The 23563-nt window shown below is 36.7% G+C and overlaps 1 protein-coding gene across 2 annotated transcripts in view; it reads right to left on the bottom strand.

Moving 5' to 3' along the window:
- Positions 1-23563, bottom strand: part of LOC110030599 (pathogenesis-related homeodomain protein) — a 74747-nt gene that overhangs the window by 30447 nt on the left and 20737 nt on the right. For both annotated transcript variants that reach the window (XM_020733380.1, XM_020733381.1), the window contains 6 exons: positions 17360-17472; positions 16954-17241; positions 16329-16538; positions 6211-6300; positions 5416-5466; positions 4080-4283 (listed from right to left, as the gene is read on the bottom strand). In XM_020733380.1, the coding sequence (XP_020589039.1) occupies positions 4080-4283; positions 5416-5466; positions 6211-6300; positions 16329-16538; positions 16954-17241; positions 17360-17472 (956 nt within the window). The remainder of the gene's footprint in view (positions 1-4079; positions 4284-5415; positions 5467-6210; positions 6301-16328; positions 16539-16953; positions 17242-17359; positions 17473-23563) is intronic.

Consider the following 23563-nt stretch of genomic DNA (forward strand, 5'->3'; position numbering starts at 1 on the left):
TTAAGATGTAATTAACTATAGGGGCTTGCCTCTATAGGGAACCAGGAACCCAATAAAATAAACCCTATTTAATTTTTTTTTATGTTAGATAGGGGAACTTGTTGGCCTTTTTATAAAAATATTTCGCAGATCAAAACGGATGTCACAAATTGTTTAGTCTAGATGATTAAATCCCTATTACAAGTAATATATTTATTCTTCGGGATAAGTGTATTGCTTGTAGTATTATATTAAATCATCTAAACTATTTAAAAATGTGAGACTCGTTTGGTCTCACTTATTTTAAAAATTAAAAAAACATTACTACTTTAAAAAAGTTATATTTATACTTAAATTATTTTCAAAATCACAAAATCAGCACCGTTTCCAAACTACGAAAGTGAAGTTGAACAATAAAAAAGGCCGACAATCTCTCGAGCACACAAGTTCGTTTTACGTTTACAGCACTTCATTTTCCTGTTTATACCCGCTACTGTTCTGTACAGCATGTTATATTATTCCTGTTTCTACCTGCTACTGTTCTGTACAGCATGTTATACTGTTCCTTCTACTATACCTGTTACTGTCATGTATGACATGTATACTGTTTCTTTTATTGTGTTTTCTATTGTTTGTCCTGTAATGCACATTTTATATTGTATAGCCTTAAGCATGCCTTCTTTTCATATAGGATGTTTAGAGGACTATTATCATAGGGTATAGGGTCGTTTGATTTGACATCATAACTGAATACCCTATAAAAGTAAAACTCGTCAAGACAAGGAGCTTGGAACTAGCGCGGCGCGCAGCACGACCATCTTCACGCAGCACGACCATCTTCAATAGCAAAACATGTCTTCCCCAGCTAAATCATTCCTTTCCTAGAAATTAAAATAACAATCCATAGGATTTTGAGGTTGTTCGCCTAATGCAACATAATGCAACATAAATCCGCCTAATGCAACATAAATCCTCAACCTTTTCGTTAGGCATTTGTATAGCTTTGTTGTACGATCTAAGTCCTAACTCGTTTTAGGATTGTGAGGTTGTCGTTCGTTACGACCTAAATCCTTACATCTTCCGGGCAAATTATGTGATCATTTCACACGAATGTAAGCTCTAATTAAAAAAAATTGGCAAGATGAAACATTTGAATAATTTTTCCTCAAAACTAAAGTCAAACCATAGGGTAGACTAGGAAGCCACCGAAGATCTCCTCTGGATCTGTGGCATCCCTAGCTCTTCCTCCTTTGGATGCTACAATAAATGTTTCAAGTTTGAACTATTCCCTTTTACACACTTTTTTGTCTGATTTCTTTGAAAAGTCTTATCCTTTTGAAGTCCTTCAAAATAATTTTTTTCTGATTTTTATCGAGAGTATTCTTAAGTAACTTCAGTCATTTAAGATGTAATTAACTATAGGGGTTTGCCCTTATAGGAAGCTTTTCCGAACCCAGCTTAAAATAAACCCTATTTAATTTTTCATATTAAATATGGGAATTTGTCGGCAAATAAAATGGTTTCGCAGACCAAACGGACGTCATATATATCTTAATTTATTTGATCGAGTCTCATCCTCAAGTCTTGTATTTATCTCTCGGGATAGATACAGGGTTTGAGGTAAAGCGTCCTTTCATTTAAACTATGAAAAATATGGGGTCAGTTTGATTTTCATATTTGATTTTAAATTTAAATCTATATGTAAATTAAAACGTCTTTCCGAAGCGGGCGACGGGATTTCGATTCCGGTGACCGACAGCTTCTTACGGGCAACAACAACCCCCAACACATTTTATCGCCGACAAGAGCCCACAAACCTAATCAATTTGTATGTATTGGGTTGAGGGCGAGATACATAAGGAGTGGATGCTCGTTCACCCCATTTTCTCCTCTGGAACGCAATCGCACCAACCTTCAATTATAGCTTTGTTATTTTTGTTTGCTTAGCTTTATTTGTTTTCCTTTATTTGATTGTGTTTACTCTTTTAATGTTTGCATGATTAGAATTTGCATGCTCTTTCTAGGTCTGTTGGTGATTTGTGCTTGACCTAAATTTTTTGCAATTTTGGCATGCTAATATATTTTCTACCCAACCTAACAATTTAAATAAAATCAATTAAGAATTCAAAACAAAATCAATCAAAATCCTTGAGAGACAATCAATAAAATTCATTAGAAAACTTAGAAATAACAAAATCATATGCATTGCATACTACATTCTTTTTTAGGCACTTCACCCATTACATGTAAAGAAGAATTTGAGCAGTGAGGATAATTGTCTTTCCTCGAAAAATCTGCCTAAATTTTATTTAGATGTTAACTCTGAATTTAATGCATACATACATATATTGTTGCATACCTATTGGCATTCAAAATAAATCAAGAAAAATAAATAAATAATTATAAAAAATAATATATTGCATTAGTTCAAAGCATTGCACATCATCATACTTAGCTTGATTCTAGTAATCGAGTTATAAGATATATTTTTTCCTAATAAACAATAGTACAGCCTATATTACATTTAATTTGACTAGATCATATGATTTTGAGACGACTATATGGGTTTAGATGCTAAAAATTCTTTCCAGGTATGATTATATGTCCAATAGAGTCTGACTTATTTCCATCCTAAATAGGATTGAACACTACAAATCAATGATATTTTGTTAAACTAGGTTTGAGACCCTATAGAATAGTAGATTTGACCATAAGTTTAAGTTCTGAAGTAGATTGTTTCACTTCACCTCCTAGGTATTTCTTCGACACATTATGTTGTTACAATAGAAGTCCTAACATTCTCATAAATCGAATAACTCTAATAAAATTAAATCTTAAATTCAAAAATGTAAATTCCAACCATAAGAATGTTGGAGTGCTACATAACTTCTCAGTATCTGAGCATTTACTACATTTTCTTTTGGATTCTAAAAAGAACAACTCCAATTTGATCATTTTTGGTTGTAATTCAAATTAACAATCTTTAAAATCAAGCTTTAAAATTTATAGGGATGTTATCGTACTCATGCACATTAAATAGTAAATGAAATGATAAACGTGTATCTTTATGGTACAAATGATAAATGTGTATATTTGTAATAGAAATGATAAATGTGTGTCTTTATGGTACAACATAATAAGGGTTTTGATGGTGCTCTTAAGATAACTCCATAAAAGAAAAAAATAATGAAAGAAAAATTGTAAAAGATTAAAAATGATAAAAATATAATTGATTAAGATAATAAATAATTTTCTAAAATGAAAAATGTGAAAATTACTTTAAAGTTGATCAGCATGCCATTTGAATCATCATTTTAGGCATTTGCATAAAAAGTTAATACACAGTAGATAGCAATTATTCACCAAGTTTCTTAAAATTTAATTTGTTCTTTAAATATCATTTTTAGGAAGATTTACTAGATTGATATGTCTAATAAAAGAGGATTGTTTTATACGAGGAGAGAAACTGTGCATGATAGCAGAGTTTGTTTTTATGTTATGTTGCTTTTACTGTAAAACTTGGCATGATATAGTCCTTTATGGCCAAAACTCACTCACAATAATCTCTGTACATTCTCTAATACATCCTCAGTCTTCAAGCTCACTTTAAGCTTAGTTTGCTTCTCTCATTCTCCATTCTCTATCTAAGAGGTCAACTAGGCCTACTATAATCCAAAGTCATTTAAGACTCCCTCTCTCTCTCTCTCTCTTTGTTCCAATGGGCTTCATCTATATCTATAGTATTGTTACTTTCCAAATAGAATATTAGATTCAACAAAATGCATATGCATAGAAATACATTATATATATATATATATATATATAGAGAGAGAGAGAGAGAGAGAGAGAGATTAAAACACTGCCCTATCTGTTTCCCTTCTATCTTTTTTTTAGATTGCTTTTTGTTAAAATTATTCTAAGTTCATCTGTGAGTCAGTTATAAATTATTTAGAGAAACATTTGTTTGTGCATGTTATTGGTCAAAGGCCGATGGGCGCAATGCGGAGCCCATTGGATCTTAACAGTTTGAAAATAAATAAAATTTTGAGAGAGCATGGAGAAAGCAACTATGTACTGGAACGTATTGTGGTTGCTGCTACCTTCTGTCGCTTCATAGGAAATGCTGCATATGTCAAATTATCTCTCCTAGGGATCCTCTTCTTATGTCGAGGTAAGTGGAAGATCGATGCCAGGGGAAGCAAGCAAGAGCTGTCCAATGATAGAGCTGGTTCAGATATGCCTCTTTGCCCTTCATTTACCATTGATAAATCAGATCTATGGTCAGGATGCTTTGTAGTTTCTTCCTGTTCAAGAAAAACAAACAAGTCCAATGTCAAACCTCATGAAAATAAGGAAATTAACTTGAAAATAAATCATAGTTAATACATGACAGCTTAGTTTGACAACTACAGAAGAACTGCATAACAGGAAGAAATAAATATTCAAGTCCATCAAGGTCAAGTAATTTGAGCATTGAAAGCAAAGTAAGAAGTTAGTTGGTAATGCAAGTATGGTGGAGTTCAGCTGAAGATATCCTTATTCCATTGAGCTTAAGAGAGTGCATCCGCATTCTCCCAAATAAAACACATTAATAAGTATAGTTGAGTCATTCACTAACTTGCCGCTAAATGAGTACAGGCAATTATCATTAAGCTTTATACAAAATATATGCGAGGGAGTATAAACTAAAAATATATAAAAAATAAAATAATTACCAGATTTAATTTTAACAGAGAAAGTAAGATTAGTATTTCTTTCGATGAGTATATTGCCAAAAATTCAAATATTTTACACCATTCAACCAAGAAACATAAATATATTTCAAAAAAGAAGAACTGAAAGATCTAGAAATGCAGACATTAGCATAGACAATTGCAGATAACTTCAAGCACTTTTCCATTATTTGAGGCTAATCTTATTATTTAAAACCAATATTGCTTGTGGACAGAACTTTTTGCTACTTTTATCAATTAAGCAATGATATAGGTTGGCTTACACGAATGGTTTAATTAAAAATATTCATAGATTGTAAAATTCAAGCATGCGGTGGTAACAATAATCAATTTCAAATTTCTTTTTTAGGGATGTTATTCAGAATGACCACAAATAATACTCTTTAAAAAAACTAAAGACAAATATTCTGGATGTTTGCATGTTTGCCGGATTGAAACGAAAATATGTCCCATGCTACATTCATACTCAAAAGCCTAATAACTGGTTTCACAAGAATCAGGTTTTTAGGGACTACAGCAACAACAACAATCCTTTATCCCACTAAATGGGTTCAATCAGGTTTTAGGGACTGTGTGAATTTAAATGTAATAGAAACGGAAATGAATTTGATAGAACGGTTGAAAATAATGAAAAAAAACAAATAATCTGGAACCTGAGATTGAACGCTTGTAAATAACAGAGAAATCATCGATGTGAAATAACCTTTTTCATCTTAATGGCAGCATATCTTGTATTCTTAAACCACTTGTCAATCTGTAGCATGAGTAATAAATAAAATGCATCATATTTCTGCAGGCATCCCGACGAAATTTGAAAGAAAATAGTTGAATCTAATCAATCATCAGAGCCAAACCAACTCTGATTACTTGCATTGTATTCCAAAAAAAAAAAGGTTATAATCCATTTCCATGACATCTGCAAAAACTAGAATAGATTATGCTAATGTTGAAATTAAATAAAAATAGAAAAAACAATGTACATATCTTCCAAATACTCCTTACTAAAAGTCTAATACCCAAGCAAAAGAAGAAAGAATTAGCAAACCTTTGCCGCACTCAAATCATTGAGAAAGCAAAAAATTCCAATTGTAATTTTGTTTATACTCTTCAAAATTAACTGGGACATTGTAAATAGAAGTAATTGGTGTTAGTTTTGTAAACAAACAACATTTTGAGTGTTGCACAGAAATGTTTTCCAATAAAGTAATAAAGAACTAAGATTTTGAGTTCTGTTAAAAAATCCCAATTTAACTGAAGAATATGGGTACAAAAATGACTTGGCTTTGCCTCATGTTGGTTTCATCATATTGACATAATATAAAGCTATAAAGCCTCTTACATCACTTGGTCCAAAGCTTCAGCAGCTAATGAAGAAATTTTGGATTCACGATTACTTTCAACTTCATGAAAAACATTAGATAAATGACTCAAATGAGGAAAGAAATCCATGAACTTACGATAACTCAAAAGGGGAAAAGCAAGTAAAAAATGTTGGTACCTTCTCAACTGATATTCCCAATTGCTTTGAAAGGTTCTCCTTGACAGGCCTAGAAGGAAGTTCATTTTCATGGAAAATTTGTCGAAGTTTCTGGTAAGAGCAAAAATGCATTAAAGCACTAAAACCAGCTTATCAACATAGATGTAAATTCTTATAACAATACTTGCAGGTTTCTAAACATAGTTGCCTACATTTGTTAAAGAACTGACAAGAAGCACGAACTTAAAAGTAACACTATTTTTGTGCAATATTGTAATAAATCATTGACGCAATGGAGAAAAAGGATTCATGTAGCCGACCCCACGTAGTGGGATTAAGGCTTTGTTGTTGTTGTTGTATTGTAATAAATCATTTATTTCCATACACCACCGAAAGATTGCACTACAATGAATATTATGTTTAGAAGGATAGTGAGAAAAAGGGTAACGGCCATAAGGTCCCAATGTTTCTCTGCCCTCAATCCCATTTAACAGCTCTAATGAAAAAATAATAATAATATAAACAAAAAAAAGCAGCAAAAGTGCAAGAATAGTGATACTAGAGTTACTCAAGGAAAAATAAATATTATTACTTGAAGCAAATAAGTGGTTACAAGACCACAAAGAAAAGGAAATACAACAAAAATCGCACAACACAGACACCCAAGTAGGGTTTGTTCACGGCGGAAGGAAGAATGCAGTAAGGTGCTGAGGTTGGAGAAAGGAGGTAGATAGGGTGGTTTGGTGACAAAGGACATCAGATGGGAGGACTGCAGCAAGGAGACAGCAGATGGGGAGGGCCAGCGGCAAGGAGACAACAGCTGGAAAGGGCTGGTGGCAAAAAGACAACAGCTGGAAAGGGCTGGCGGCACGAAGATGGCAGCTAGGAGGGCTGGCGGCAAGGAGAGCAGCTGAGAGAGATGGCCTGCTGGAGGGAAACAAAAGGGAGGCGGTGTCCAAGTGATGGCAGCAACCACGAAGACAACTAAAACAAGCTGTAGGCAAAAGAAACATTGCCGGAGAAGGGAAATCGCAGATAAACATTCCCGCAGTATCGAACTACAGCTGGAGCACCACTAGAATCCTTGGGAGACGGTCACCACCTCGGATGAGTTACAACCATAACACCTTCTCCTTTTTAGATACAGCCCTAGAAGAAAAACATCGGCAGCCTACAAATTTCATGAACAAAAAACATACAAAAAACTGACCTAAACATGCAGAAATAACAAATATATAATCCTAGGGTCAAGAGGATTGGGCCCCACTCCGAATAGGAAGGAAATCCATGAAGAGGAGTGCCAACCGATCCAAACCGTGAAAGCTCCCGACATTGTAGTAGGGATCCCAGATGGTGCCTCTACGGAATGGCTCCAGCAACAGACTTTTGGAGTTGAGGGAGCTTCAACCTCATCCATTGAAGCTTCTATTTGCACGTTGAATTGTTGTAATCCCCCAGAGTTGAATGGTCTTCGATTGCGTTGATATGAGAATCAGGATCCCACCACCGGTGGCACTAATTCCAAAAATACTTAAGGAGCTTTCCTCACTTGCAAGCAGTGATTCATATCAATCCATCTTTACTGAATTGAATTGGGTATGCATGTCACATATATATTGTTGAATCCTCCCAAAGCAACCTTAGGTAGACTCAACCTGATTTAAAGTAATCGCAACCAAAATCTCCCCGAACGGTGGCAACTCTAGCGGTAAACTATCAATCAGAATGTCCTAAAACTTCCTTTATACGGGATGCTTTGTGTCTACGACCGGCTCTTCTATCTCGCAGTCCTTTGTCAACACCAATATCGATCCTCCTCAGATTTCTCTACTAGCATAAGCACCCAAAACCTCAAACACTGCAGAAAGTAAGAGAATGATATGTTTTCCATCATCCGTGAATGAGCAGGTGTTCATGTACCTATCATGTTGGGTCGATGATCATACAATCATGGTCTCCCTAACAAAAGATGATCATATCGCACTAAACCTGATCTTGCAGCTTACTTCCAATCGAAAATTTTACGAGACACCTCCTATTAATGACAACACTTTTTTTTGTCAGCCATATTAGGGAATACGGTTGAGAATGTCTCTAATTCATGAGACTCAATTTATTCACCATCTATGTAGATTTCATGTTATTACTGTTCCTTACATCAATGATGATACTGCATACCCTTCTTTTCATAGTGCAACTGGTGTAGAATATGTTGTGGTGAAACCACTGTTATTCCCTCGTATCCTCGGTTTGTAGGACAAGTTGAACCACGAGCATCTCATCCTAATTCGATGGATGATGGTACTCCTCACATTGTTCTTCAGCTGCATCTTTTTCGCTAACTTCTTTCACTGCACCCTACTCGGTGAATGACAGAACTCGATTAGTCAGACAATTGAAAGCGAGTGCCGATCCCATGGCATCTGAAACATTTCCCATAAGAAACTGTAGTGTGTTTGCTACTCTTTTCAGGTTTTTTCTCTCTCGGAGTGGCTATCCTACTCTTGACTAATCTCCTTCACTTCCTAATGTGTGGTCCTCCTGAGGTCTCCAACAGTGGGTGGTTGTCTGACAGGCGGTGGTTGTTTGCTTTTCTTTTGTTGTCTCTCCACTTTCAATGCTAAAGTCTGTCCATCCCTCAGTATCCAATAAGGTTGCAGCTAGCCACATTACTGATGGCAGGCTTTAGGCCTCCAAAGTACCTGGCCATGGTGTGCTCCTCTGCCTCCTTCAACTCACACTTCAGCTTAAGCTACATAAATTCTGACATGTACTCCACTGATAACTCCTGCTGAAGTTAGTGGAGCTTCAAGAAATATATTGACGGTAGTACGCGAGTAGGTACTGTCGTTGTATCTCCCGTTTTATCTTCTCTCAAGAAGTGATTTTGTCCCGCCCTCCTGTCAATTTCTCCCTCTTCAGATTTTCTCACTGCAGAGATGCATTCTTCCTCAATTTAATGGAGGTGAGCTTCACTTTTATATCATCAGGACCTTTTTGTATTCAAAGATCTGCTCAACTATTTGTATCCACTAGAGAAAATCATTTGGATCTATTCTCCCCTCGAGAATTGGTAGGTCTACCTTCATTCCCAGATCTTCATAACCTCCAATAGGCATGTCATCTCTTCAAAGATGCATTCTTCTTCAATTTAATGGAGGCAAGCTTCACTCTTATATCATCAGGACCTTTTTGTATTCAAAGATCCGCTCAACTGTCTGTATCCACTCAAGAAAATCATTTGGATATATTCTCCCCTCGAGATTTGGTAGGTCCACCTTCATTCCTAGATCTTTATATCCTCCAATAGGCACGTCATCTCTGCATCTTCTAATAGGCACTCCATCTTTGTATTCTCTAACGGACACTGTCATTCCCTAAACCAGTTGAACCACGAGCATGTCAACCTCATTCGGTGCAAGATGGTACTTCTCACAATATTCTCCAGCTGCCTCTTCATCGTTAACTTCATCCACTGCACCCTGCTCAGTGAAGAACACAACTCGGCTCGTCGAGCAACTATAAGCGATGTATCCAAACCCATGCCATCTAAAATATTTCCTGACTAGGACTATAGTGGATGTTTTACACTTTTCAAGCTTCTTCAAACTCAGAGTAGCTATGTCCTGCTCCTAACCAATCTGCTCCACTCCCTGAGGTGTGGTCCTCCCGAGGTCTCCAATTATGGGTGGTGATCTAACTGGCTGTGGTTGCTTGCTTTGCTTTTGTTATCTCTCTATTTTCAGTGCTAAATTTTGCACGTCCATGTGTCCAATAAGGTTGCAGTTGGACCACATTACTGATGACAAGCTTTAGACCTCTAAGTAACCGTCCATGGTGTGCTCATCTGACTCCTTCGACTCACACTTCAAGTTAAGCTGCATAAATTTTGTAGTGTACTCCACTGGTAGCTCCTACTACAGGTAGTGGAGCTTCAAGAAAATATCTCAACGATAGTGTTGGGTAAGCATTGTCGTTGCCTCTTCAGGTTATACCATCACAAAGACATATTCTTCTTTAGTGTAATGGCGGAGACCTTCATTCTTATATCATCAGGCATCTCTTTGTATTTAAGGTTAAGCTAGCAGCGTTTTCTATTTTGGTTTTAAAAAATTTTGGTCAGCAAAGAATATGAAAGGTGTGATTAATGCATATAGTTGTAATATAGTGCATGTAAATCAACATAAATGCTTGCATTATGATATCCCACAGAAATGAAAATCTTAATCCTCAATCTATTCGAGATTCGATGGATTACTAAAAACTCTAAGGAAACCTATGCAAAACAAATATAAAGAAAACACCCTCATTTTGATTTGAAGGTGGGAATTATGAAGGAAAGGTCCAAATAATGGGATACATGATAACTAAGAAGTTTAGCTCTCACATTACCTAGAGCATAATCTAGAAAGGAAGGAAACAAGCTATTGGATCATTAACTGGTTCTGTCTCGCTTTGCTCTCCCTTTACTCACCGCAACAATCCTCTAACAACTTAGATAACAACCAATTATATCCGCTAGTGAAGAGTTCAAAGCCACTCCCTTTGGGACAGCTTTCTACATGCTTTACTTTTCAGACTGCCAACACAGTTTTGTTCGAGGAACTGCTTTTTAGAAATTTTTGTGGTAGAAATTTGTTTTTTTCAACTTAAACTCTTAAAATGTGGTGGTTGCCAGAAAACAACAATCTGACTTTTTGAAAATAAAATAAGTTTATAATAGTCATCGCAGCTTTTTAAAAAGAAATTTCTTTCCCAGTAGCTTCATAGTTGTAGCTGTCCGAAACAGACCCCCAATCTTTGCTAAAAGCCAAAAAAAATTGTCAACACGCTTAGTTTTAGTCTTTGACCTAATCTTTAGCAACATTCCAGACACAGCATCTTCCATTGACCAGTCCATCAAAGAGAAAAAAATGAAATCTACTGTAAGAAATACCCATAGATTAGAATTACAATCCACATAAAAATAATTCGTAGATTTCAACCATAATAATATTTTTCATTCTTCTATCCATCTAAGCCAAGTTGCAATTAAAAATATAGGAAAGTGTCAATTCGCATTAGGAAGGAATTTATTTCCTTTCTTTAGAATATATTTCACTAATTATATTTCCTTTATAGATGTTCGCTTGTGTGTGTGTGTGTGTGTGTGGGTGATGGATTGAAGGGAGAGAAAAAATTCTTTCCTGATTTCTACATTGTATCAGAGCTATGGGACATCTCTTTCATAAGCACGTGTAGCAGAAACCCTAAATCGAACGACGGCTCTGTCGCTCAAGTAAACATGAGCAGCAGTGAAATGCTTCTTCAAGCATGCGGACTGCAAAGCGGATCGTCTGCCTTTACCTTGCTATCGAAGGCTTCCCAAGAACTCCTTTGCTAAGCATGAGCTACACGTGCTTATGAGAGAGATGAGCAACAGTGAAATGCTTCTTCAAGCATGCGGACTGCAAAGCGGAACGTCTGCCTTGACCTCACTGTCGAAGGCTTCTCGAGGACTCCTCTGCTATCGAGTCTGCTTGTCTATGTACTCGCTCATCACATTGCATCACGGTCTTCGCCGCCTCTACTCCCAAAGCTATCAAAGGTCTTCAGTTGCGATCTTCTATCTCTTCCGTTCAAATAGACCTGAAGGGAGAATAGTTCTACGTGTCCTCCAACCGCGGCCCGCATCTTCAGCTCGAAGACAATGTGTCGTCTCCTCACAGATGCATCATCCGGATCTTACCATTCGAGCAGAATACTCCATTCTATCCATCTCTTCCGTTTGATGCTTCGTTCAAACAGTTCAAGCTTCGATTCACTAAAGTTGCCCAAAATACATTAATTTGTTGCAACTATGGTTCAAAGCCTTTTATCAAAGAATAGAAATCCCCAGCTACCGTGATCAATCTGTCGAAAAATACCAAGGTATAGAGATCTAAAATTTCCACCGAGTGAAACCCAATTAACAACATCAGTTGTCCTCTCACGAGTCGCTGATTACAAAAGACCTGAACATTTCTCATAATTTGTCAAATGTGTGGTAATCGAGAATTGCTCATCTCCTCCAACTTCGGTTCGTCGATCCAGTCGCGCAGTCAAGCTAAGGGTCCTCTCATTTTCGTCCATGCAGCAAGTCTTCTCGAGTAGGGCTTCACAATTTTATCATAGCCAAACATAACATGACCTCATAATCTACTTCATCGGAAGTCACATCAAGATATGATTTTACATCTTTGGTCCTTATCATATTTTTCAACAACAATTTAGAATTCAACCAATTCACCACGGAATAAATTGACGTGCTTTATACAATATTTAATAATAGTTCAAGTTTTGTACAAGCATAACAATCCTCTGTCAAGCAACCTATCAGCCTGTTAGCACACCAAGATGTCTTATCCTATACTTTTAGTGTCTAAAACAATAAATTAAAATCTTGGATGGTTGAGTCTAAAGTCTGGGATCTTAAATCATATGACTGCAAACACTAATATCATCAAAAATTACAACCCATGTATCGGTTATTCTTCAGTCTGAATAGTTGATCGCTCGTCCTCATCAGTAGCAAGAGTTGCGTCGGTCGAATTCACAATGGATCCTCACCTATACTCTGCGCTTTATGTTTCAAAATTAAATGCAACATAATCTCAATCAACAAATTTACTCGTGATCGAAATGTATGACTAAATATTATTCCAATTATTGTGATTGTTAAATTGTGGATTTGAGGAAGGTGGTTGATAGTACTGCGATGCATGGTAGTCTATACTTGCTCAAGGAAAATAACTCCATCGGTAGATAATGTCATCAATCAAGTCACATATTCAAGTCTAATTCAAATCCTGATTTAGTTGAAAGTCAAGTCATGTTGAGTAATTGTCAATTATCATCTTGGTTATCTAAATTTTGCATACATGGAAAAGATGTTTTCACAATTATTTATCATTAAAAAATCCAACATTTATAACGTGAAACTTGTCTACTTACAAAAACTATCAGATATGTATATTCCAAATTGCAATACACATGCATTCACATCATTTTTCTATAAATGGGGCACGATAGTTTGTTTCATTCATAAATGATCACACAATAACAACATGGGAATTTCTCATGAAAGCAAAGAATTGAAACAACCACTATATTTCAATCATTTTATTCAATTATCCTCACACAATTCCAAAGAAAAATTCAAATTTTTAAAATTGTATACCAAAGTATACTTTAGACCCATTCTTAGTCCTTATCTTTTTAAGCACAGTATTATCCATATAATTTCTTGTGTAGATATTCATCAACAGAATGGAGCCACTGAAAGAAAAAAAATAGACACTTAGGTGGCCCATATCAATATGTTATGTAATCACATGCCAAAAAATCTTTGAGGGGGAAGCCATTCTCACAGTTGGATATCTCATCAATAGGATGCCTAGTCAAGTCCTAAATTTTCAAATTCTAAGTAACGTTCTAATGGAATCCTACTTACACATTCACTCTTTTGCTTATGACTTATCATTGATGGTTTTTGATTATTTTGCTTTTGTTCAGATCCAAAACAACACCGCACCAAACTGATCTCAGGTCTCTCAAATGTCTTCTCCTCTATTACTCATCTAATCAAAAAATATACAAATGTTATTTTTCATAGATGTTACATTCTTTGATAATTAATATTGTTTTACCAAATTTAAAATTCAGGAGGAGAACTCGAAGGAATATAAGATTTTGGATTTTTTTGAAGATACTCCGATCATTTTTCTTCTAATTGAACAAAATCTTGTCCCTCAACAAGCTTTATTTGTCTCAACTCTATTTGAAGAATCAAACTCTGCCATAGAAACAATCACAATTGTCTCTACTCCACCTCAACATGACACCTATAATTAAAAATTGTATCTACACTAGAAGAAGAATGACTACTAAGCATGTAGAAGACACCATGCAGACTCAAGATTATCAAAAGCCAAAACCAAGTCCTCCTGATAGTTATAATGGTATGGATTTCTCAACTCATAACTCTCTTATACCGATGGTTGAGGGTTTTAATCAACCAATTGCACATAGGAAAGATATCCGAGAGTGCACTGATCATCCAATTGAAAGAGATGTAGCCTATGGGAAGTTGCTGCCATCTTACAAAGCTTTTTGTGAAAACCCTTAATAGTGTGCATATTTCCAACCCTATCCAATAGGCTCTAAAGGTCCCAACAAGAAAACAGGCAGTTGAGGAAAAAAATTGAGCTCTAGAAAAGAGCAACACATGAATACTTGCAAAGTTACCTCATAGAAAAAATCCAGTATGTTGCAAATTAATATTCACGATCGAATACGAAAGAAATGGAAGCGCAGAGAAATTAAAAGCCATAGTGGTTGTCAAAGCTTTGACGGAGTCATACATGAATGACTATCATGAAACATTTGCACATGCTGCCAAACTTAATATTGTTAGGGTATTATTATCTCTTGCGGTAAATCAAGTTTGGTCTTTATACCAACTTAGATGTCAAAATTGTCTTCTTTCTTGGCAACCTTGATGAATAAGCCAACATGACTATACCTCTGAGCTTGAAAAATAAGTTGAACAGTAAATTGGTTTGCAAATTGATGAAGTCCTTATACAGCTTGAAGCAATCCAATCATACTTAGTTTGGTAGGTTTGCTAAAATAGTGATTACAAATGAATATCATCAGAGTCAAGCTGATTAAATATTGTTTGTTAAATTCAATTTTTAAGGCAAAAATGTTATTCTCATAATATATGTATACAATATTATCTTGACGGGTGATGATTTAGATTAAATTATCAAACTAAAAAAAGATACAACAAAAATTGAGATCATGGACCTAGAAAATCTCTGATATTTTCTAAAAATGGAAGTGGTTCAGTTTAATGAGGGAATTGTCATTATCCTAAAAGAAGTACATCTTAGTCCACCAACACAGCTATGGATTCAAACAAAAGAATTAAAAGAGGTGCAGAAAATAATCCAGTTGACCAAAAAAGATATTAAAGACTTGTGGACAAATTACTTTACCTATCATACACAAAACTTGATATTGCATACTCAGTCAGTATAGTAAGTCAACACATAAATACCTCAAATTAGGATCATTTAGAAGCACTGAACAGAATTCTGAGATACTCCTAGAGACGGTTTGTTATTCAAAATATCTGAAAACCGTGATATAGAGATATATTTAGATGCTAGTTGGGCACGAGATGTAACTAGTAGGAAAATAACCACTAGAAACTATTTATACAACTAGGGTAATCTCATCACATAGAGAAGCAAAAAATCAAGTTATTGTCTCTCGGAGTAGAGCAAAATCTGAATATCACGCTCTTACACTATGAATAAGTGAGGAAATATGGATTCAAAAGCTATTAAGGGAACATAAGGCTAAGATGTGAGATAATTAAAATGTTCAATAATAGCCAAACAACTATTAGTATAGCCAAAAATCACATATATCATGCACAACAAAACATATTAAGATTGATTGACACTTAATCTCTCAGTTATGTTTCTACACGACAGCAGATTGCTGATATTCTTACCAAAGTACTACCCAGGGTCAATCATGATGAATTGAAGTCCAAGCATGGTTTGTACAATATATAAAAACTAGATTGAGGGGGGTATTGGAAAGTGTCAATCCGCATTAGAAGGGAATGTATTTCCTCCTGCAGAATATATTTCACTAATTGTATTTTCTATGTTAGATATTTTATTTTTCTATATTTCTTATTTTGGAGGTTTTTCTACTTTGTTTATTTTCAGTATGATATATATGTGGCAAACTGTAATGTATGGATTGGAGCAAGAGATAAAATTCATTCCTGATTTCTACAAAAAATATATTTTCAAAACCAAGCAGATGAAGGAATTGAACTTTTTCTTTTACACGTCTTTCATCCTGCCATCTTTTTCCTTGATTCCTTCAAAACAAAATGACAAATGAATGGATAGGCCTTTCCAGCACACCAAAATGTTAAATCAAATTACGTAATGAAATCTTATATAATAAATTTTTTTAACATCAGTCATTAACTTACCTTCAGGTCATCCCTATCTTGATTTTAAAGATTATAAATTTATAAAAGGTTAATGCTTAATGATAAATCCAATAAAAAGTGGCCTACTTATGATTACCTCAATAGCATCAGGAGGGATCCTAAAAAAGGATCTCTTATTACATGAAAACATATCTCCCAATGCCATTGTCACATGATTGTCCTTCTCACCATCTGCAGAGGTAATGCCAATATCAGATCCAATCCTTACTTTTTTCTTCCTATAAGGGCCCCAGTCTTCATCTTCACTTTGTTCAACTCCTTCATTTGGCTCCTTCCCAAACATTTCCTATAAATAGACAACAAACAAGCACAAATAAGTAATTTAGTATTTTAAAAGGCTGGGAACTTTTTAGCAAAGCAACATATCAGCAGTCCTCAATAGAAGCGAATTAATAAAATTACAATATTTTTTTCAATTAATATGTTTCACTTTATCAATTTACTGAAGAGATGCCTTGTTTATTAGCCCAAAAAAAAAAACAATCTTATGCTAATTTATCATCAATGCTTTCAAAAAAATAATTGGGGGTTATTTATGGTATTAACAATTAAGATCAAACAAAAGATAGCAATCAATCAACCAACACTTGCAATATCTAATAGGAAAGAAAAGTATCAGACTTCAAACTGATCAAAATAAAACCATTGGAGTAAAAAATCAAAGGTATATTAGAGAAAGAATGGCACATCAAGCCACTGACATCATAAAGTTTCTTGTAGTCAACATCTCTTCGCTGCCTGCGGTAGTTTGTGATGTCATCAACTGATTCACCAGAATCCAAGCAACTGATGAAGTTCAATGATGCATCAGAAGCAAAAATTGAGTCAATTGAACAGCATGCATCATCCGAGAAACTCTGCTCAAATTCTTCTTGGGTGATGTCTGGGCAATAATCTTCATCCCCGGAATCATCAGATGGCCAATCCTCAACAACATTAGGGCACGCTCCTTCAGCATCAGGACCAACAATTGCCTCCTTAAATATGTCCTATTAAAGCAGCAAGCAGATATAGCAACATGAGGCAAAAAAGAATGAACTTTTTGCTTGAGGTAAATTTACCTCGCAAAAGATGAATAGCATTCTGTCATCACTACCATATGCTCACCTCCCAGCTACTATTCACAGTGAAGCAGGTGCCAAAGTGTGCATTTATGGTATCTAGAATTTCCATCTTGCAATTGCAAACCTTGCAAAGCCATCCTTGATCTCCAGGAGGAACTGAAGTTATGGTCTGACATCAGTTCTTAAATCAGGTTGCCTTACATAATAACTACTACCTTATTGTCTAAAATATATTCAAGAGAACAAGAAGGCACAGGTTCAAGCTTTTTGGAAACTAACAGAGTAGTAAAATTCCAAGAAAAGGCACAAGCATTATTCAGAAAGAATGTGAAATTAAAAGAAAAATATGAATTGAAAGCATCATATTGCAAGTAAGCCAATAATCATAACAAACATTTTTAGAAAACCCCTTTACAGTGGTTAAGAAATCACGGACTTCATTAGCGTAATCCCAATTCTTTGTTCTATGCATAATTTATTTAAAAGATCCCTTGACAACTTTTTATGTGATTTTCAGCCTCATTCCTACACCAAATTGTGTTATACCATTGGATCCACAACATCTATTGCATTCATTGGTATGTTGGTCACCATTTTCGCATCCAACGAACCTCCTATAAAATTAGGTACACTGATATCGCCACAGTTTTACCTCAGCATACTTAACTACAAAAACAAAAATATTAGTTCATTTCTAGAGCCTGTTGATGTTGGAGCTTATCGGGACACGGCGCGGTCCAGCCCTTCTATCTCCCTTTTCATATCCTTTTCATATTTGATTCCTTGCCTAATCTGGCCCTTCCTTTTCTAGCATTTTCCTTGTCTACCTCCTTCCTTTTCCATCATCTTTCTATTTCTATTCCCAAGTTATTTTATCTACTATTTCTCATTATATAGGTGTTGTTTACTTTAATTAGGGTCAGTTTTTACCTTCCAGATTTCAGATTTCTGTCCAAGCCAGTCATCGATCTTGTTTCCCCTTCCAGGGCTCTATCCGAAGACGAGAAGGTGCTTCGGTTGTAACTCGCTCGAAGTGGTGATCTTCTCCAAACCCATGGAGATACCTATCTTCCCCAGATCCCCACTTAGTCTAGCTTCTATTTTCCCTGTCGTCGGCCGGCCCTATTCCCCACTCCCTGATGTTGCCGCCACTCCTAATGTACTCCCACTTGCTGTGGCAAGACCTTCCCCCCTTCTCATCCTGTTGATGTCAACCCTCCAGCCTCCCAGGGGCTAACACCTCCCTCTTCACTGTTGTCCTGATACCGCCGCCCCTCCTCCCTTTTAGTGTTGCAACCACGTCATTCCAATCATACAACTGCGCCTGCAACCCCCAACCAACTCCTCTACCTGTTGTCCAACCACCATCCACCACCTCCTCCATTTCCCTATGATGTCTTTTATATTTGTTGTTGTTTATTTTCTGTTTTGAAAAGTCTTCATTATAACCAATTTCAATTTTAGAAATAGTGAATTTCTATTTTTATTTTGATTTGGGTACTCTGGTATCATTTGGTATCAGAGCTAGACTAACCCTAGTCTTATCCTAGGGTTTCCTAGCATCCGTCTTACCCGTCCACCAAAAATTTTCTTTCATATTCCCAAACCATAGCCAATAAACCTAATTTCCCTTTGCTGACTTTCAAAATCAGCAACCCCAAATAAATTTTTTGCACCATCGATTAAGTCTTATACACCCTCTCTCACCTCCCAACCCTAAACCCCGGTCATGCCACTAAGAAGAAGCATACCCAAGCCTACCCTGAAAGAGATACAGCAGGAGATCCATTGACTTCAGCATAGGCCTGTGGATATTAAAGATGAAAACCAGGGGGAGATACCCTCGATAGTGATCTGGAGAGTCGAAGAGGCGAAAGATATGAGATTTTTTACCCCTTCCATAGGGAAGATTTTAGTGATGAAGAAGAAAGGCTACAAGGCTTTGGAATCCAGTATTAGAGGATACCGAGAGAGGTCATATATGGAGAATGTGAGAAACTGAAGATGAAGAGAGAGAGAGACAGTGTCAGCTCCTACCAACTTACTAGACACAGAATGTGCAGACGCTAACTTCAGAAGGGGAGAGACCACATCACCGAGCGATCACCCCATCTTATAGGCAAAGTTCAACCTCAGGATTATACAACCAGAGTATACCCAAGATGACCACATCAAAGAAAAAGTTAATTCAAAATGGCGAGCAGGTGGAACCAATCTGCATCCCTAAATCTATCACAGCCAGGAAGTGTTGTCAGTGCCACGGATTTGGGCATAGTTAATCGAATTGCACAACCAGTAGAGCGATCGCTTTTAATGATCAAGGAGCAGTTGAAGGAATATACAGTAATCCGAAAGAATATAAAGACTTCAGAGAGGATTCTCAATTTTTAGCCAACAAGAAAGAGACACTATCGATTCCAATTGAACCCAAGATAGAGATACCAGCTAAGGTAACACTATCTGCTCTAGAAGGTAGAGATTATGATGTAATGGGCATTCCAACAAAGTACAAGATTGTGGTGCCTCGAGTTACCATTTTGTAGGCCTTAATAAGACCATCAATAGAATTGACCTTAGATGTCTAAAAGGGCCATGAGTTTGAGGAACTGATATCAGACTCAGAACAACACCTATAAAAGAAATTTAGATCATTCATATCTATAGACTCATTTCTGAGTTGCCCCTATTGAGAGAGGTCAATCAAGGTTGAAAGTGGGCCCTTTTGTGCCACGTCGAGAAGCTTACATGGATTTATTCAGATGTTAAATTCAGTTCAGCATGGTACTCATCAACAGATGTCCAGACAAGAGGGATGAACCTCATGGTTGAAATTTGTCTTAAGAGCTTGATGGGGAAGGAAATTCTTAAATTAAATTTTAAGTCCTATCAGTGAAGAAAATGTCTCTCCTGAGTGGTTGCAAGCGAGACAAGAACAACCTGCTACAGCTTTCATCCTAAAGTTAATTTTTCCTCACATGCCTATTTATCAGTTACATTCCGCTGAGTACAAGAAGTGGAAGAAACAGGTTTCAAACTTAAGGATTCGAGAGTTAAATCGTAGAAACCTACATCTATATGTTGCTCTAGCTCAGGAGGTGCCAAAAAAGAATGCATACTTATTCTATCAAGATGTGTTGTGAAATGGTAACGCCTACAAGATCGACCAGTCATAGGACTACAATGTTTTTGATACGTCCAATGTTGTGGACCTGACTTCGTACTACAAGGATCCCGAAGTTTCGACAAATAAAGTCAAAGCTCCCCCAATCCCGGGAGATTGATGCGGGAGCTTGCAGGAAGGCAGTATTGTAGCTGCTTTAGTACCGCGGTCCAACCCTTCTACTCCCATTTTTTTATTTAATTCCATGTCTTGTCTAGTCATTCCTTTTCTAGCATTTTCAATGCCTACCTCCTTCGCTTTCCATGACCTTTTTATTTTTATTCCCCACCTATTATATCTACTATTCTTCATTATTTATAGTTGTTTGTTTTGGTTAGGGTCAGTTTTTGTCTTCCAGCTTCCAGAGTTCTGTCCAAGCCAGCCGCCAGGGTTGTTTTCCCTTCTAGGTCTATATTTAAAGGCGAGGAAGTGCTCCGGCTGTAACTTACTCGAGGCGACGATCTTCTCTGAACGTTCGAGGGGTGTTCTAGCTACAACTCGATCAAACAGGGATACCTATCTTCCCCAAATGTCCTCCACAGTCCACCTTCTCCTGTTTTCCCCGCCGCCAGCCCTATTCCCTGATCCATGCTGCTCCACTCCTACAACACCCCCACCTGCTGCAGCAAGGCTATCCCTCACTCCCAGTGTGTTGTCGCCAGCCCTCCAGCCTCCCAGCCAGCTGACGCCTCCCTCTTCCCTATTGTCCTGCTACTACTGCCTCTTCTCTCTGCCTTCCAGTGTTGCAACCACGCCATTCCAAGCTTCCAGTTGTGCTTGTAACCTACAAACAAGCTCTCTATCTGTTGCCCAGCCACCATCCACCATCTTCGCCATCGTTGTTATAATCAATCTCAATTTCAGCAATAATAATTCTTTTTTTTTTTTTTGTGATTTGGGTTAACTCCGATATCTATAATACACATTGCTATTATTGTCCTGTCAATTATATATGATGTACCACTTTTTTGTTACAAAATGGCATTTATTTGGAATTCGAGATGCCAAACCTAATTGACTCGATTGCTAATTTCCTCGCTTGCAGATGAAAGAAACTATTAAGACCACGTCCACAGGACTAGTTCTTTGTCATAGCAAATAAGCAAAGATGCAAGTTGCTGAAAGAGGGGTTTGAGACATTGGAACTTGAAATAACATACAAGTAAAAGGGGCACTTTGGACAGAAAAATGGGCAGCCCTGTTGAGCTCCCGAGAAATAAAATGAAAGATAATATGTCTAAGAGAAAAGAGAAAAGCAAAAGTATGGCATTGCTCCGAGTTGGCCATTCAAACCTTCTGAACTAGCGAGTTCCTCAAGTAGTTGATGTTGTTGATGTTATCTCCTTCAATAATGATACCCTTAGCTTCTAACATCCAATGTTGGATGACCTGCTTGAGCGAGAAAATGGCTTGAAGTTCGACGAACCCACGGTCTTAATGTTGTAATTGACAGCCCATGACAATGAGTAGCTTCTTAGTTTCATCTCTCATAATCATACCAACGCCAGCCATATGGTCTGGAAAAAGAAAACCATCCACATCAACCTTAACCAAACCGAGGGGGGCACCATGAGGGGAAAAGACAGTTTGTTCAAGTAGATAGTGTCTCAGTACTCTGAAATGAGACAGGAGTGTGGCACCGTCGCTGCAATAATAGGTGTGGCATAGATTCTCCCATGTTTCTTGGCAAAGAGAGCTCTCCAGCGGTCATAAATAGCATGGTCTAGTGGTGTTAGTGTCCTCATGGAAGCATTTACTCAAATAAAGAGAATTGTGACATTAATTCAGGATTCTCAAACCCAGGCCAGTGGTAGTGGGACAACGCCGGTAGATAAATATCCTAGGTTGTTCTGAGATATGAGACCTCTGCTATTTTCAAAATTAGAAATGTCAGTGGAGGCTAAGAATTGGCTATTAAGGATAGAAAAGATAATTGACAGCTTGTCCTGCCCTCAAGAGAAGAAAGTTGCATTAGTCATATTTGCTTTCGAGGGAGATGCGAAGAGGTGGTGACAGAGGCAGTTGTAGGAGAAGTTTGGGGGACGATACAACAGCCTGATCGAATGGGAGGATTTTGTGAAGATCTTCCTCGATTGGTTTGTTCCTTTTCAACCAAGAGGCAGATGCAAGATAATTTCATCAGGCTAGTGCAATGTGATCATTCTATTATGCAATATGAAAGTTGAATTCACGATGTCGTCTAGATATGTACCATAGTTGATCCCAATGCAGAAAAAAAGTGTTACCGTTTTTAATATGGTTAAAGGATGTGCTTAGAAAACCTTTAATCCCTCAGGGCATTGAGGATTATCCAATTAAGATGGAGAGAACAAGGAGTATATTTATTGACTTGCTAGCTACACAAAGGCATAGATATTTTTAGAAGAGGAAGGAAGATGAGAGGTCTAGATCTCTGGAAGCCACCCAGTCTGGGCAGTCAAACTTGAAGAAGCCTAAATACAACAACATAGAGAGGAATGATTGTTGGACACCAAAACATTCGTTTTTTTGTGACATAGCAAAAAACATGACGAGATCATCCCCTACACCTTCTATAGATACTAAAGTTGGTGCTCTAGAGGAGTTTTGGAAAACAGAGGCAAGTTGAGTCAACAAGATAAGTTCCAACTCAGAGTAAACACTCCACGGCGTGCAACGTTGGGTGGTCTTTGCACTGACTCAGTAGGAAGTAAGAGACTCATCTGATATCATTATAGGATTTCCTTATTTCAGCACATCTGTCAAATCTTTATTTATTATTAGATTTTTATACCTTCTTTATTCTAGGTATCGTATCTATCCAAAATAAATTAGTCAGAATTTTATTTGATACTGAGGCATCGCATTCCTTTGTTTCTAAAGAATTTGTAAGAACTAAAAAACTGAATAGTAAAGATGTATGATATATTATTAGTAACTTTGCCTAATGGGTCTATGTGAGCAAGAGGATCTGTAATTGAAGTTTGAAGGTGAATTTAGTAGTGTTACCACTAACCGAATTCTGAGTGATTCTAGTGATGGATTAGCTATCCAATCACTTTGTAAAGGTAGTCAAATTCAATATTTGTGGAGAAAAAGAATATAAAT

The sequence above is a fragment of the Phalaenopsis equestris genome, unplaced genomic scaffold (genome assembly GCF_001263595.1).
Source record: "Phalaenopsis equestris unplaced genomic scaffold, ASM126359v1 Scaffold000741, whole genome shotgun sequence".
Classification (NCBI taxonomy): domain Eukaryota; kingdom Viridiplantae; phylum Streptophyta; class Magnoliopsida; order Asparagales; family Orchidaceae; genus Phalaenopsis; species Phalaenopsis equestris.